Genomic DNA, 16,509 nt, shown 5'->3' with positions numbered 1-16,509 from the left:
TGCCAACCACAGTAAGCCTACAAAACTATTATCTTGAACATTAAAGATTCAAAAAGCTGTGACTAAAAAAAATTAATGCTGCACTGCATTAGTATAACATTGCAACGTTATGAAAATGATGTGCATTTCAGTGCTGCATAACTCAAAGGATTATTTACTACATGTAAATAAAGTTATGGTTCAGGTAGTTTTATAATATGAGAAATATCTCAGGCGTATTCCTGACTAAGTTGAAGGAGCTTTTACTGTTCACATGAACGAGACAGGATTTTGTGTTTTGCATTTTGTCTTTTTTCCTCTTAAGAAAGATACAGTTAAGTATTTCACAGAGTTGCAAACTGTCAGGTAAGAGTTGCTTGCACATTTTTAATATGCCAAAGAGCCAAGCCAAGAAGTCTCAATGCCTATCATTTTCGTAACTATTCATTATTGTACACCCACACTAAAGCTTGAAGGGAGGACTTACAAGTCTCACCTCGCCTTCTCTGTGCCATGCTCTTCCATTCTGTATATATTTATTCTGATTCTGTCTCTTTTTCTGTCCTCCATCGGCAAACTTGCACAATAAAGGTTCTGCAGGAACTGAGAAGAAAGAAACATTAGTTGAAGTAGCATTCATACACAGGTGCTGAGTGCTCCAAATGAAGTACATGTTTTAAATTATATTCCCAATATGACTTTTAAATAACACGGACTCATACTACAGCATCAACGGCTGTTCTGCATAGCACAAAGACAGCTGCCACACACGAACAGAGCATCTGGAATGCCTTATATCTTTGATTTTAAACTACTGCTGTAAAACCTGTTGGAAAGAAACATGGTCTGCATATCCCAAGTATATGTCTGTTGGTCTGGGGATGAATGAGAAGTGCCATCTGAATTCTGAGCCTCTTAGGAAGCACATCTAAGGAGAGTCGAGAATAAATCTGGCCAAAAGTCTTTAATATATTCCCCCCACCCTGTGAGGGTTTCAGTATTGTCCCAAATCTTAAACTTCTCTGCTCATCCAGAATAGCCAGAAGAGCTGGCACAATACCTCCACTTACTTTAACCAGCAGGACAGCAGGGTGGAGCAGGAACCTTTTTCTCCTGCCACCTTGCACTGAAAAAACGCCACAGCTGTCCGTTCCTTTTTTATCTCTGTTCTAAAAAGAGCACACAATGCAACCAGAAATTCTTCAAGATTTTTATCTTGTTTTTTGCATACGGTCATGAAATAGTATGATACTGTACTTGGGGGTTTTTTTTGCATAACATAATCCTGACCATGAGTCTGATTTTTAATGCAAAAATTGAACCAACGAAAAAGAGAAGTTTGCACAGTATTCTTTCCATGGTACTACCTTCAACTGCAATAGTTTCTGAGTACCTATGGCTGAAGCACAGCTCTGCTACATCAACCACACCCTCCCTAATCACAGGGTGGAAGCACTGTTACGACTTGGATGTGAACACTCCTCTGCCAATAATTCCTGACACATGAGCTGTCCAAGCTTTACCATGATACTCCTCCAGTCATTCTCTGTTTAGAAACACCTTCATGAGACACGGCTGGATCTGAAAACATGCAAGTTGCCAACTGCAGAGTAAACACACGGAGTGGGAGGGACACCCGCAAAAAAATAACCCCAAGAAAAATTTTAGCGTATCGGTATCGTGCAACAAAATCTAATAGTATAACCATGGCCAGTGCTGACGTGCTCTTTACTCTGTCTGCATTTACGAAAGGTGATTGGTATTGAAAACCTCAGAGACTTATAACCTGGCAAAAAGCTTGACTTTTGAAACTGGCACAAAACTAGCACTAATGGCCAAGTCATCCCTGGCTTTGGGTGGCATACCTAAAACACTAGCTCCGGTTCTACTGAAAAAAAAGCTATTATACCAATTTGCTGATGGACAATTTGACATTACTTTATATAAGATAGATCTCAACAACTTTGGTCATATCACACAACATTTTAATCATTCAGTTCTGTTGAAAGAAGAGGAGTTAATATCGGATGTTGTTAGTCAATATGGGTAAAACTGTCAGGTTCTGGTCTGAAATTGTTTTGACTGACTTTACACAGTGAGGAAAAGAAAAAAAATCATCAGAAAGGGAAAGCTGAGATCCAAACACAGAACTGTCTTAAATGGAAAATAAAGGTTGTTCCCCACGTTGACTATCTCTGGCTACTTATAAACTATTTCAAACCATCTAGTATTGTGGGAAGCATGTGTGACTTCCAAAATATACACCAGAAATTTTTGGATGAAGTCAAAAGAAACTGGCATGAGAACTGCTTATAAAGACATCAGAAAATACCAAAACATTTCTAACCCTGTGATTCTGTATTATAGCACTCATCGGTCGTAAATACTTTATTTAAAGCTGCATTATACTTTCATCAAAAATCACCATAGTGAATTGCACAAAACTTTTCTGAAAGCATTATTTATGCTTACATTTCCTATTATTGCCTCAAGACAGTGATTGTTTTTTTAAAAAGTCAGAGTAAACCTGTCCAACTGTCAGTAAAATGTTCATTAAAATCTACTTTAAGAATAAGTAGGATTTTTTTTGTCAGTAGGTAACTGAAAACAACTTAATTTTAAATGATGAAACATCTGTGGTGCATTGGAAATGTTCTCCTGACAAATTTAAAAAGGAAGAAAAAATGGAACAAGAACTATTCACATGTATTGGATTTTCATATGCAATATCCAAAACCTGCAGCAATGAAAAAAATTTTTCAAAGGGCATTAATTTGTGATTTGCCTGAAGTTAGTGCTCTATCTTACTGAACACAGATCTGGTCATGGGAATCCTTGTTTTTCTGGCCTTCCAGCTTCTCTTGCTCCTCACTGTGTCCATAAATGAAGCCAAATGCTGTGAAAGCTCCAACTCACGTTAAAAACCCTGAAGCTGACCGTCTATTTAATACTGCCAACTGCTGTGAGAAGGCTCTGTAGCATTTGCCTTCCTTGATTCCAGTTCAAGATCTGAATGCTGATAGTGGGGACTGCCACAATCGAAAGCCTAACTGCAATTTTTGGCTGCTCTTCCATACATGTGACCTGAGGAGTACTGCATTCGCGGCTTCAAGAACACAATGACTGATGGTCATCAGAGGGAGGGTCATGAGAAGGAGATAAACCTTCATGGGAGCCAAGTATGATCTTTTGATCCCCCCCTCAAAGAATGAATGTAGCCCTCTCTTCAAAATCAAATCTGAAATTTATTTCTTCAGCTTACCTTTCCTCATATTTTTCACAAATACGTAAGATATTCTCTCTCTTGTACATACAAATGTGTGTGCATATATATCTATCAAACCAAAACACTCCAACAAGCCCTACAGACCAGTGAAGCAATCTTTTTCAGTCAGGCAATCTTTTTTCTGGTCCAGAAGAAAGGGAGAGTAATTTTTATTGTTTAATTGTTGGGAAGTGTGCAGGGCCAGTGATGAAGGGGATCATTAATCATTCACTGACTTGTCTGTATGTGCAAGACAGAGTGGCACAGCGTAACTATTCAGAGTTGCATTCACAGCTAAGAGCAAGCTGATGTAAAAGGCTACAATTTACAGTGGACTTACGCTTCTGCAGCTAAGACACCACGTTTAAAATGCCCATGTTACTGACACTTAATGAAAACCAGCAGACACTCTCAATGGTCTGTAGATGCCTGTTGAGCTGCTGCTATGGAGACATTCTGTAACCATGAGCCTTCCCGTGCTTCAACAGGTCACTGCTTTAAAACCTGACTGCGAAAAGTGTTGACCATCTCCTCCTGCCCCGAATCACCCTCCTCTAGGGCTAACGTTTTTACAGAAGAAAGCTGTGAATGCAGTATTAGTCCAGAAAGTAAATAATTCCTTGTTGTACATGCATTGTGCACATGTGTACATTAGAATTCAGTCTTCATTTACTCAGTGTCTACCCAAATGTGTACCAGGTGATACTATAAATGCAAGAACAAAATTGATGGTCTTACATTGGACTTTGTGTTTACACACTTGACTTTACATGGTTAATTTTATCAACTTTTCAATAAACCTTGCTTTCAGATATTAAAAAATACAACAAAATGGTTTTAAAATAGTATTTTTTAATCTATTTTCAATTAAACCGCACCTTTTAGTTACATTCATTGCTTATTTTCTAGCAATATGACAAGGCATATGGGACTAAAAAAATCTCACATTAAAACATCACTTTAATGATAGAGCAAACCTGTACAGCTAGAAACTTTTACCCAGAGCTGTGAAAATTAAAAAAAAAAGTTGTGTCACACAAGATCTCAGTAGCTTTATATGTTTTAAAGCGAAACAAAATATATACTCTTCACCATCCTAACCTTCACTTAAATGCAGTGCTCAGGGTTACATTTATTTAATAACTTACACAAGGTTTAACAATTTGTCACAGGAGTATGTTTTTGAGTGGTTGTAAGTAGTATTTTTCTTTTCTATTCCAATGTTGCTTCTTAAAACTAAGCAGCAGTTACAAATGATGGGAATTAGAGCAGTAAAAAGCCTCTAATCTTTGATCTAATGTGTAAAATCTTGGTTCCTTCTGCCTTCAGTGTGACAATCAGGGTTAATACCAGCACTGTGACCTCTTGATACCCCTTAGCAGTGATTTCCAGACTGTGGTTCACGGATTATTTCTAAAGGATCTGTGACAGATAACTAAGAAATGTGAGTTTATGGTCAAGCAGCTCAAATTCACTATATAGAGATATTCAGTGCTGAACATTTTGTGAAGGTAAGCAAATAGAAAACTCTCAAAAAAACCTGCCACAAAGTAACTACTTCAAGGCTCCATTTTCACTCCTGTCCTGCACTACAAAGATGTCCATGATCAGAATCACTCCAAACAGTATTGTCTACCATACCTGGTAGACCTCTTCCTAGTCTACAACCACGAACACAGGCAGGAGCAGGGCGCTCACACCTGTCTTCAGTTTCCTCCCTAAAACAGAATCTGAGTGACCAATATCTTCACCGTTAGTGGGAAGAGGAGGGTGGGTCATGGATCACCTATGATTTTTGGACCATCGCCACAACCACCATTCCTGAAGTAAAAACGGTATGGGCTGCTCAGCAAAAATGCTCTCTACCTTTACACCCATTAAAACAAAATCACCTAAGTTATTTTCAGTAAAAGAAGTAATAAATAATCCATAAAGCCTATATAACAGGCATAAAACTTACGTAACTTTTTAGCTTCTATATTTTTCATTTTAAATGTAAGAGACACAAATACACTCGGACTTACACACACCTTATGTATTCTACAGCACAACTGCTTTATGTAATTATTTATATAATTATCCTCATGTATCATCAAGCAGCTGCATGCTGCTGTGATAGGGAGGAGATACTTTTCATGATTTTGCCCAGCAGATCATTTCTACTACTGTTACAGGTCCAACACAAGACAAAAAGCGAGCAAACATTTAAGAATCATCTTTAGGGGAGGGAGGCTAAGTATGCTGCTCTGTCCTCACTACTCATCTTCTGTGCCCTGGTTCCTTATATTAGTGTAGTCTCTGTTTCCTCCGGCTCATGTCATGGAGTTGGTGTTTTGCAGGAGAAGGTTTAAATATCACATTATTCACTAAAATAATAATTCTTTAAAAAGGAAAGTAAAACTACATGCAAAAGTAATTTCAAGATTATAGCAATCATGTAATAAACACACAGCTGAAAACAGAATGAAATACAAAAATCGAAGTCCTGAGAGAAATGGACAGGAAGTCATAGCCCAAAAATCAGAACAAGCTATTACAAAAACATGTAACAGAAGTATAAACTCCAACTAGAACAAATGTTAAAACTGGTATGCAACTTCTAGGAGTTTTAGGGTTATACAACCTTGTGGTGCATTTGAAATTGCTCTCTGAGCTAACCTTCCTTCTCACTCACTGAAGAAAAACAAGGACACACTAGCTATTGAATATATTTGATAAGCTAATATGGAGCAGGGAAATAAAGCCTGAATAGCTTGTTACATATGGGTTCAGCTAGCTCAGTACCATCAACACCCAGCCACTCGCTCAAATCTACAGTCAACACTTTTGTGACCACCCTGTGCTACCCTTGGCCCGCTCAGATTCTAAAGAGGCGTTTCTGTTCTGTCTTCTCATGCTCCAGAGGTTTCATCTATGCTTCCTATAACTGTTTAACCCATTCTTCCATTTAAACCCAAATTTCATTAAAATAACAAAGCTGTGTCATCAAAGCATGTTTTTGTTGAACACATGTTCTTCCTCCCACACCAATTTTATTACAGGCCTGTCTCTCCTACCTTCCTCATCCTGATAACGGTGTTTTTATAGCCAGCTCCCTTTGCCGATTTTAGCCAAGTTTCTAGGACACAATGTTTTAATTTAAACATAGTTCCAGTTCTACAATTTTATTTTGCATGTATTCGAACTTCTTCCTCTATAACCTCAAAGGATGCTAATGTATTTCAAAACATTTTCCTAACCTTTGTCCAAGATCCACTTTTCTCTGTGCAGGTAGTCCAAGACCACAGTTGCCCCATGACTCTGCCCCACTTTTTGGCCGACTGAAGTGTATTATAATGCATAAACTGCATCCTCTAATCAGACTGCATTATTGGGCATGTGCTTACTATATGGTAAGGAACTCCAGGAAGAATTTTAACTCCATAAAAAACCCTTCCAAGAAGCAATACAACTTCACAGCATCATCATGGAAAAGTAGAGTTGGGGCTGTACCATATACAATAAAATTTAGGGTCTTCAAGGTTCTCACAGCTTTCTTAGGAACCTAATTATCTGTCATATTTTTCAGCATCATGGAAGGTACAACATCTTACTTAACGGACTTTCAGACATTTAGTTATCTATTTCTGAGCAACTCATCTAGACACTCTTTGTAACAAAGACAGCTGACAGCAAAGATACATCAGTCTCTGGAGATGTTTGCCTCTTTACCTATCCTAGACAGAGAGCCTAGCCGACTACTTTGCCAAGTAAGCATAAGAAGTTAAAGTTCCTGAGAAGGATTATGTCTTGAGACCCTTCTTTAGTTTCCATTTTCTGACACTCAGCAGTTCTGTGCAAATTTCTTGTCCCTAATTCATCACACTTTTCTGGTAAATGTTTCCTCCACACTGCAGAAATTGTTCTTAAAATTCCATGCAGCAATTTTTATTCCTACCTGGTTGAACCTGATCGTATAAGGGTGCAACTCCAGCTTCAGCAACAGCCCACCCGAGACAGAGCATGATTAGCAATGACAGCAATGACATACTTGGTGGCTTGTTCATTGAGAACACGGTAATGCGAGTGAAAATAAAAATAAGTAAACTAAATAGCACTAATAGGAGGTTCTGTTACAGCTTTTTTACTGACTCTAATTGAATAGAAATCCTTATATGTTAATTTAGAAAACTCTTGGTTTCTCCATACTTTTTACTTTTAATTATGTCCAAGCCATAGCAGCACTATAAAACTAATCATGGAGGGTGGATCAGAGCACAGTCAGCATTCAGAGAAAACCGTTCCGTGATCTCCTTGCCCCTAAAGGGATTTTCCACCTCATAAAAAAAACAGATTTCTAAATATATGAAATAGAAAAATAAATATTACAGCCCCTAAGTATAACAAAGTTTTAACTAAATAATCTTGGCAATCAACCCCAAAGCAAGGGGTCTGCAAAAGCCAAGCCAGGGAAGTCAAAACCCTGCATTCGATTAGTGCTGGTGAAGGGAGTGGTTTCCTGTGCTCTGAAGCAGCTTTCCATCCCTACTGCAGCACAGACTGCCTCAAACTGGAGTAATCTTTGAGGGATGAAGCATGTATGTAGTTTTACTAAACAAGCCACATTCTTGTCCGCCTGCCGAGGGCTGCTTTCCTCCTCCTCAGTGTCAGGATCTGGCTGCAGAGAACATTTCACCAGCAGGATAAAGGTGGCTTCAGCAACCACATCAACAATGTAATTTGTAAAACTCCCACTTGGGATTCTCAATAAAATGATTACCAAAAGCTGCCTGGAATGTCAGGCATGTGTTCTTTCCTCCTTTATTGTCCTCTTTTCTTTCTATTTTACTTTGCTGCTCTGACTTGCCTTTCCTTGTTTTTACATGTTTATGGAATATGCATTTTGTCTCTTAGAAACAGTGCTGACAAAGCAGGCAAACTGATGAGGAACGTGGTGTGACAACAACAAAATGGCACTACATAGCTTCTCTGCATTTTGACTTACACAACATTTCTGGAAGTAGCATTCTTTGTTGACCTCTTTCCATCTTCCTGAAGAACCTCAAAGCCTACATTGACTTAACAGACACAGCTCTCCCAATGAATGAAAGTGCCTGGCATTAAGGTACTGCTGCGGAACATATTTTTTACTAATCAGATCTCTTGTTGAAAATTATGTCGAAAAAATCATCAACAGATGGCAAAAGTAGTCCATTTTTTGCCTCTCAAAGAGAACTGTCCCTGGACAATCAGCGAAATTTTGTTTTGATACACATACAACACATATTTGTCTCCTCACTTCAACTGGGATTATGTGGGATGTAAATTTGTGCATAGCTGGCTTAAGGCATTTTAGCTGCTTGTCTGTCTGCTCAGAGAGAACACTACTAGATTCCTAGAAAAGGCTTACAGTAGGAAAGTGATATACTGTGTTCCAAGTGAGCAAGTATTACAGTCATCCAACAAGACACAGTTTAATTTTAATAAGCCTGCCTCTGAACGAGAAGCCAGATACAACAATCAGTGTAACAGGCTTCCACTATGTAAGCAATAACCCATTCATACATCTTGTTAGAAATATATCCAACATACCAGAAACTCCTGCTGGTGTCTTTATGAATTTTCCATTAAAATGAGCAATCACTGCTTCACATTTTTCTGTTGACTCCATCCTAAGAAAATAAAGAATAATTTACATAAATTAAACACTTATCCAGATTCCCATGTTTGTGATCTTTTTAAAGCATGTTTCCTGCTTTTTCTCGCTTTGCTTTTGTGGCTTGCTTTCCCATGTGTGAGCAATAGAGAAGATGTTTTCTAAGAACAGACAACTCAGAAAGGTAAAACTAAACTCAGTCAACATTTTAGGCACTCTGAGGCCAAAGTCAGTGCCAAACTGCAAACACAATACCCTTATTTACTTAGAAATTAGGCACAACATTGCTTGGCCAGCTACAGTACAAAGTACCTATGCTGTCTTAAAGGAAGCAGAAAGACTGATCCACAGTCATTCTCAACAACTCTTAGTGTCCATGATATATACAACCAATGTTAATGCCACTTTTCATAGAGGTTTCTGAAGTGTTTGTACAGTTTTAAGAGTCATAAAACTCAAATATAAACATGCCTGACCATGGCCCAAACTGCCTTTGCAACTTTTAGATTACACTTATCATACCAACTAAATGATGTACCCATCTCCTATTTAATTGTCTCCAAGTTACTTTTGAAACTGGAACCAATGACAGAATAGCTATGGTGGCTACTGAGAATTTATCCAGCATCCTGAACAGGTTTGTGCACTGATGTTGTCAAAACTAGACTTCATAGACTGTGTGGACTACCTGTGAGCTAATGCCAGTCGGGGAGCAGCTCCGCAGGTTGCAGCTACCTCCTTACATTACAATGTAGATGTGGCGGCTCTAACTGCCAGCTTGGACCAAGTTGCAATGGATGACCGAGACATAAAATTAATTTTGTTAATAATTGTAAAAGAATATCTTTTGCAGCTGTCTGCAAGATGATGTTTGGATAATGTTGAACAAATATTTGCTTTCTATTTGCTCATCAAGTTCTGTAATTCAAATCCATATATTAGGTCAATGGCCTCGGCAGCAATGAAGCAGTAGTAAAAATTACTAACTCTTGGTACCTTCTTAATTCTGATAGCCTTTCTGCACAGGCCAACAAAATACAGTCACAGACAGCAACCAAAATCATCAAAATGCGAGACTGAACCACAAGCTTTCCTCATGGTTTCAAAAATACCTTCTAGAGAATTTTCAGAAGTTCTGGATTGTTGGATCTCCATCAAAGAAATCTAAATTTTTTGTCTCACATGAAAGAAACAATATAATTTAGTTTCAGACTCAAGTCTGGACTTGATAAAATGTATTAGCCCTTATTAACCTAATAAAATGCTACCAAAGGCAAGAAATTAAAATCTTTATTTAACGTCTACATGTTTCTTGGACAATTTTAACTTTAACTAATATTTATCCAAAAATGTTCCAATACCTACCTTGCAGAACTGGAAAATTTTTTATCAGATATGACAGCAATAGCTTATTCTATAACTCATGTATAATATATGTGTATTAATTAATATGCATATAAAAATAACTTTAAGTTTATGTGTATATATATACAAAACATGTAATGTATAATACAGAACCTAAGGAGAAAATACTGTAAAACTAATCTCTTCTAATGTCTTCAATACAAGCAAGGTTTTGGATATACACAAGTCTTTTGGACTTTTACATACAATTCTAAAACTCTTCCAGCTATATTTGAATAACAGCATTCCTAAGATACCACTGATTCAAGGTAGAGTTGGGTAAGCAAATTCAGGGAGAAAAGACTGAATAAATCCATAATGCCTACTGAATTTTAGCTTGGGTGTTACTGGATTCTGCTCTTCATAGTACCAAGAAGTGAAAGCTGTATTTAAGCACATATTAGTGGGTTGGTTTTTTTTCAAAATTAGAAAATATAATTTTTGGATATATACTGCTTTTTACATCATCCAAAAACACATACACACATTCTGTGTGTACCTGTACGGAGTTCACACTCAAATACTTGTGCATATACTTATACGAAAAAATACAAGTGTATGAATGGACTAAAAATGCCAAATTAAATTTACACCATAAATATTACAAATACTTATTGATTTATTTAAAGGGGACAGGAAGAAATTTTGGTGGAAACAAACTTGCTGGTTTTGCACTCTTAAATATAGGAATATAAATCTCATTGTTTCTAATTTTGTTCTTTTGTTGTATCTTCTCGAGACTGGACAGTCTGCCGAGCAAATAAAGCCAGTGGGGCACGGGGGATGTTAGAAAAATAAAAATAAAACTCAAAGTGCTGTGAGCCACCCATAGCCAACTCAGGAAACCAATCCCTAAAACTTTCAGTTTCATGAGGAGATATACTTTGTTCAGTTCTTTTCTGCACACTAACTTTAGATCCTGCTATTTGTTCAAATACAGAGTTATTGTAATATTGGCTGAACATCTGAATTACTGGAATTTGACCGTTAACAGAGCTTTTACAACATATTTTGAGAATCTCAACTCCTTGCTCAAGGCATGCCCCTATTTTTGATGATAGAAATCTCCAATCTAGACTCCAAATTTTGACTGCCATACAAGGTTTAAAGCAGGACTTAATGAGAGAGAGACAAATATTAGAAAGACACAGAAAAGGCTTTGATGATGAGACCCCAAAGCAAATAACTGAATTATCTAGAGAAAAACTCACATGGATAGAATACTTGGGAAGTGTCTACTAATTTATGGAAAATATTTATTCCTGTTGGTTTGGGAAAGACATTTCACTGCGCTGACAAATATTCTAAGGTGAGATTTACTGTAGAGTGAATAAAAATATTTTCTTTCCCAGATGACATCACGTTAATGAGCCAGAAAATTCAAAGGGCTGACATTCAAAGGGCAATGATGAGTTGATTTTCTCAGAGGAACTAATGAAGTAAAAAGAAAAAAAAAAAGAGGGTGTGGAGGTGTCTTCCTTATGGTCTCCTGTCTTGAATTCAAACCTCAAAAGCCAGAAAAGTCACAGAAGTCTCTGTGAAGCATTACGTAACTGTTGCTTACTGGTTCAGGGACAGAGGAGAAAGGAGACATACAGAGAAGAGGCGTGAACTCCTACTTTAGATAGTTGTCTGATAAGGGCAATGGATTCAGATTTAGCCATATAAGCGAGATGAGACAGCCATATTTGCTTTATGAAAGGAAGAATTAAGAAAACGCTGCTGGTATCTCCATCTAGATCTCCCTTTTCAGTAACTTCTGCCTTTTCCTTCTATTCCTGCCTTTTCAATTAAAAAAAAAAAAAGCTGTCAGCATAGGTAAAGCCACTGAAGTACCTTGCAAAGCCAACACCACGGCTTGTCCCACTCGAGTCCCGCAGTATCCTTGTAGAGATAACCTGCCCAAATGGTTTCAGCATGTTCTCAAGCTCCTGCTCATCCATTGAAAGGGGCAAATTGGAAATGTATAAGTTAGTTGGGTCTTGTTCTTGTTGCTGAAAAAGAATTAAAAACAATTGTTATTGTTGCCACCACTGGAAAGACTTTTTGAATATAAAAACCAACAATTGTCTATAACTATTGGTACCGATTTTTACTTCTCAGGCCCCTTTCTAAAGGCTGCTCTTCCCTAGTATCAGTGACCTCCGACTTCAGTCACTGTTTACAGCAATCCTGAGAAAGCTCCCCTCCTCCTGTTACTGCTGACAGCAACATTTTTAAGCGGAGATAAAGGTGAATAATTGACCAGTTTATACTCTGTATTACAACTTCATGTTTCAGATTTTTCTGAAAGAAAACAAAAAGCAAAAACAAAAAAAGGAAGGACATTAGCAGACACGGAAATACAAGACTGGTGGGAAGATAAGAATAACCAGATGTAAATCAAAAAGACAAAAGATTGGAATGACAATTTGAAAATAATACGGGGGGGGGGGGGGGGGGGGGCGGCGGAAGGGAAACCAAGCATTTAAGAGTATGTACATTGCCAAAAAATTACCACAAGGATAGGCTGATACACACAGAAGTGGGTGGGATACTGTCGTCTTCTCCCACACATGAATGTTTTTGAGTTTTCACCAAACTTTTTATATTATGCATTCAGACAGTACAAAAGTCTTCCAAAAACTTTCTCTAGAAACAAACCAAATGAAAGAGGAGGGCAGCCAGGAGATGAGCAATTTGAGAGGAGACAAATGTAGTCACGTCTCTGCCACTCTCCTGACCTTAGACTCTGTTTTGTGTGATCTATGTATGTACCCCGAAATTCCATCTCGATCAAAGAAACATTTTTGTTGAAATTGATCATTTCCAGTGTTTGTCTACAGATTCTCCAGCTGCCGTTAGGGAGCATCTCTCTCATGCTGCTAATTGCTGGCCATGCTCTGTGATGATATACTTTCTTAACCTACACAGATCTACATGACTTGCTCTTATACTTGCACAAAACATTGATGGTGTCATTATGGCCCCCTGTACAGACCTAAGTCTCTGCAGGACGCATTATACTCCGTAGAATTTTTTTGGTTTTAGGAGTGATATGATCCAAAACAAATACAATTTTGTGGGCATAGTCCTCAGCATATTTTCATCCTGTACAAGAGGGCTAACTGACTTACAGGGAAGCTTAAATTAAACCAGAAACAAAACCCAAAACCATAACACTTGCCCTACTAGAATTAAAGCATTTATTAAAGTGATTATAGCTGTATAGGTGGTGATACCTTATTATGCAGGTTAGGCATCAGTTTGTCCCTAAGCTGCCCCTGTATTAACAATATCTTGGTACTGTGGGTAGCATACTGCATATTTTAATAGCTTGCTGGCCTGGGTATCACCCCTCAGTTGCGGCTGGTTTTCTCTAGGACAAAAAAGGAAAAGGACTTGGGGCTAGGGAGGGGAGGGAGGTCACGTGTTTTAGGCACAGAAATGAATTACCCTGTTCCAAAAACTGGGGAAGCAAATTCTATGCTTATGGACCTTCACTATTTGCCTTTTTACCCCTCACATTCAGTTAGAAAGAGCTAAGGTTTAAAGTTTTCTGTAAGGGTTTTTAAGGAATTTCAGCATCAAAGGACCTATAAAAGGGAAATGTGCTCCCATTACATCCTCCTGGTCTGCATGCTATACCACAGATATGACTGTAATTCCTAGCCACAATGAAATCCCAGACCTTACAAAAACTTTTCCAAGTGCCCAAGTGTTGTTCTTGCCCATCCCTCTACAGTCTATTACAAATGGCATCTGACTACCATCTATGTTTTCCCTTTTGTTATCTAGTGGAAATATCCCCCCTTCCAAATAATACTGAATCTCTACGGTACAATTTAAATTATCTTAGAATACCTGATTTCTTTTTCATACTAGAAAAATCAGTAGAAAGAGAAGGCAAGAAAATGGATTCAATGAGAGGTCAGAGCTGACATTAATATTCATTGCTGGGCAGAGTTCAACCATGAGGGAAAACCTATGTTACCATAGTTGACATACGGTTCAATTTTCCTCAGGTAGGAATGTGAGATGAGACAGTTTTCACATTTTTGAAATTATTTTGTTACTTAGATTATATTACCCAATTTTAATCTTTTTGTCCCTTGAAATATGTAGGCTTACTTCCTTCTTTAATGAGCACTATTAGCAAAAGCTTTACAGGAGGTTTAAGCCACAGGCATTACAAGATTGCATTTGTAGCTATAGGATAATTACCTGAAACTCTGAATAATATCTGAAAGGAAAAAATTTGGATTTCTTATTATAAACTGTAGAATATATTGCATACAAGGACCTGAAAATTTCCCCAAATAACATAAAACAGTATACAAGATGGATGATCAGACTCTTTACATATTTTCATCTGATTTGCTAATGTTTTTATTCTACAATAACAGAAAGTCTGAATTAAATTATAAAAATGTTCTCATTAAAAAGCCTAACAACATTTGGAAAGATAAAAAAAGTTCCTATTTTGTACACACAAAAAAAATTTAATCTGCATGCAAAAAAGAAATGCTTATATTGAGAAACACCTAACAGAGAAAGAAATTTAGTCAACTGCAGAATGTCAGAGCAATCTGTTTTGTTCAAGCAACTGGGTAGATCACATTCCTCTTCTCCTGGGCTCCTGTTGCAGCCTAGGGGGTTACAACACTTTTGCGTTCTACAGGCAATGCATTCAGGATGAGACACCATGAGCTTTCGTTTCCAAAAGGGACACAAAGAGCCGCTGCAATTCACTGTAACACATGAAGATCTTCCTCCCTGTTGGGAAGCTCGGTTCTTGTACCCATACACCTAGCAGAGAAAACTTCATACCATAAAAGCACGTAATGTTGTTAGAGAAGGGAATGCTCAACTTTGACAGAGTATTAGTGACTTTACCACTAACCCACATTGCAAATCCCTTAGGAATGGAGTGGAGGGAAAAAAGTGCATCTGAGGAAATTGTTCTAAGGAAATTGCTTTCTCTGAACAGAGAGCATTTTGTGACGGAAAAATCTGACTTGTGGCCCTTGAAACAATCTGTATTTTGCATTAGTAACTATTGTGTTTTAGTCAGCTGCATGCTGAATGGGTGACTGGAAAGGACTCACTTCTGCTTTCTTGACTCCTTGTCTATGTCACAGTCTATTACAGCCTGAATACTCCCAGGGATTCGGTTATTTCGGCTTTTGATCCTTCAACAGGACATACTAACCACAGTGGAAAAAGGGGAGTTTGAAGATACTTCTACATATGCCCATGGCTAGAACTGGTAAAGACGGCAGACATGGGAGAGGAAGAGCAAAGAAGTGGCCAACAGATGAGGATGTCACACTGACATCCTGGAATATGGGTTGAAATGTCATTCATCTGTAATTCCAGAAAAAAAATAGTTGAAATGCCAACACATTCCACAGTGCACCAGGGCTGAATCTGCACTGCAGGTGCAAACCCACAGCCGCCCTGGGGAGCAGCAGCAGGTCAGCTGTAAGGACAAATCATAGAAGCACAGAATATCTCAAGTCGGAAGGGACCCATACGGACCATTGAGTCCGACTAGGTCAGGATAGATTCAGTTAATCCACTTCACTTTGGATGGATGGGGAACACTGGCCATGGGTTCTCAAAAAAGCTCATTTACATTACTAAGGTAATACTGTTGGGATAGACCTAAAGCAAGACTGAACTCTTTCTAGAGTCCATTTGGAATTTTACACAGTTTGGCAGCACAAACATTATACCTATTAGCGTGCAAAACATCTCCTCTCCTCCTATTTATTACTTACATCACCGTTCAGCTTCTGTCATCTCCACAACACTATTAAACCTTAAAACAGCTATCTGGGTACGTTTTGGGAGATCATAAGTAGCAAGTCATTTCCTTCCCCTTAGAACACGCTAGATTTCCAAGCTAAGTTCCAAATGGCAACCGCAACTAGGACTCCCCATCCATCTTTATCCTGCCTTAGACAAAAGGCACTGTGCAAACAGATGTTTGCTTTTAAACAAGCTTTTGGCATGGAAAATGGTTAAACAGTTAAAAATTCAGGAAGTTAGGAGAAAGACAAACTTTTAAACTCATCCCTCTGTCTCCCTGGCAAACAGCAGTTTAATATATTAAGTTATGTGACTTCCCTCCTTACCAAAACCTGTCTCACCATGGTTTGATTCACATGGTTATTACAGTTCTGTTTCAGAAGAGAAAAATAATTCCTTTGATATTCAAGTTTCTAACTTTTATTCTGGAAGT

The 16,509-nt window shown here is 38.0% G+C and overlaps 1 protein-coding gene across 4 annotated transcripts in view; it reads right to left on the bottom strand.

The window, feature by feature from the left end:
• The window catches only part of RBMS1 (RNA binding motif single stranded interacting protein 1), a 148,870-nt gene that overhangs the window by 13,610 nt on the left and 118,751 nt on the right, over positions 1-16,509 (bottom strand). For 2 of the 4 annotated variants that reach the window (XM_055811715.1, XM_005234335.4), the window contains exons 5-7: positions 12,120-12,277; positions 8,816-8,895; positions 476-582 (exon numbers count right to left, since the gene is read on the bottom strand). In XM_055811715.1, the coding sequence (XP_055667690.1) occupies positions 476-582; positions 8,816-8,895; positions 12,120-12,277 (345 nt within the window). Of the gene's footprint in view, positions 1-466; positions 583-8,815; positions 8,896-12,119; positions 12,278-16,509 lie in introns of all 4 variants that reach the window. The other 2 variants (XM_055811714.1, XM_005234334.4) reach the window with 1 other exon arrangement.

Source organism: Falco peregrinus, chromosome 8, assembly GCF_023634155.1.
Source record: "Falco peregrinus isolate bFalPer1 chromosome 8, bFalPer1.pri, whole genome shotgun sequence".
In the NCBI taxonomy this organism is placed as follows: Eukaryota; Metazoa; Chordata; class Aves; order Falconiformes; family Falconidae; genus Falco; species Falco peregrinus.
Note: the sequence above shows the minus strand (reverse complement) of the source record. Positions and strands in the feature narration are given on the sequence as shown.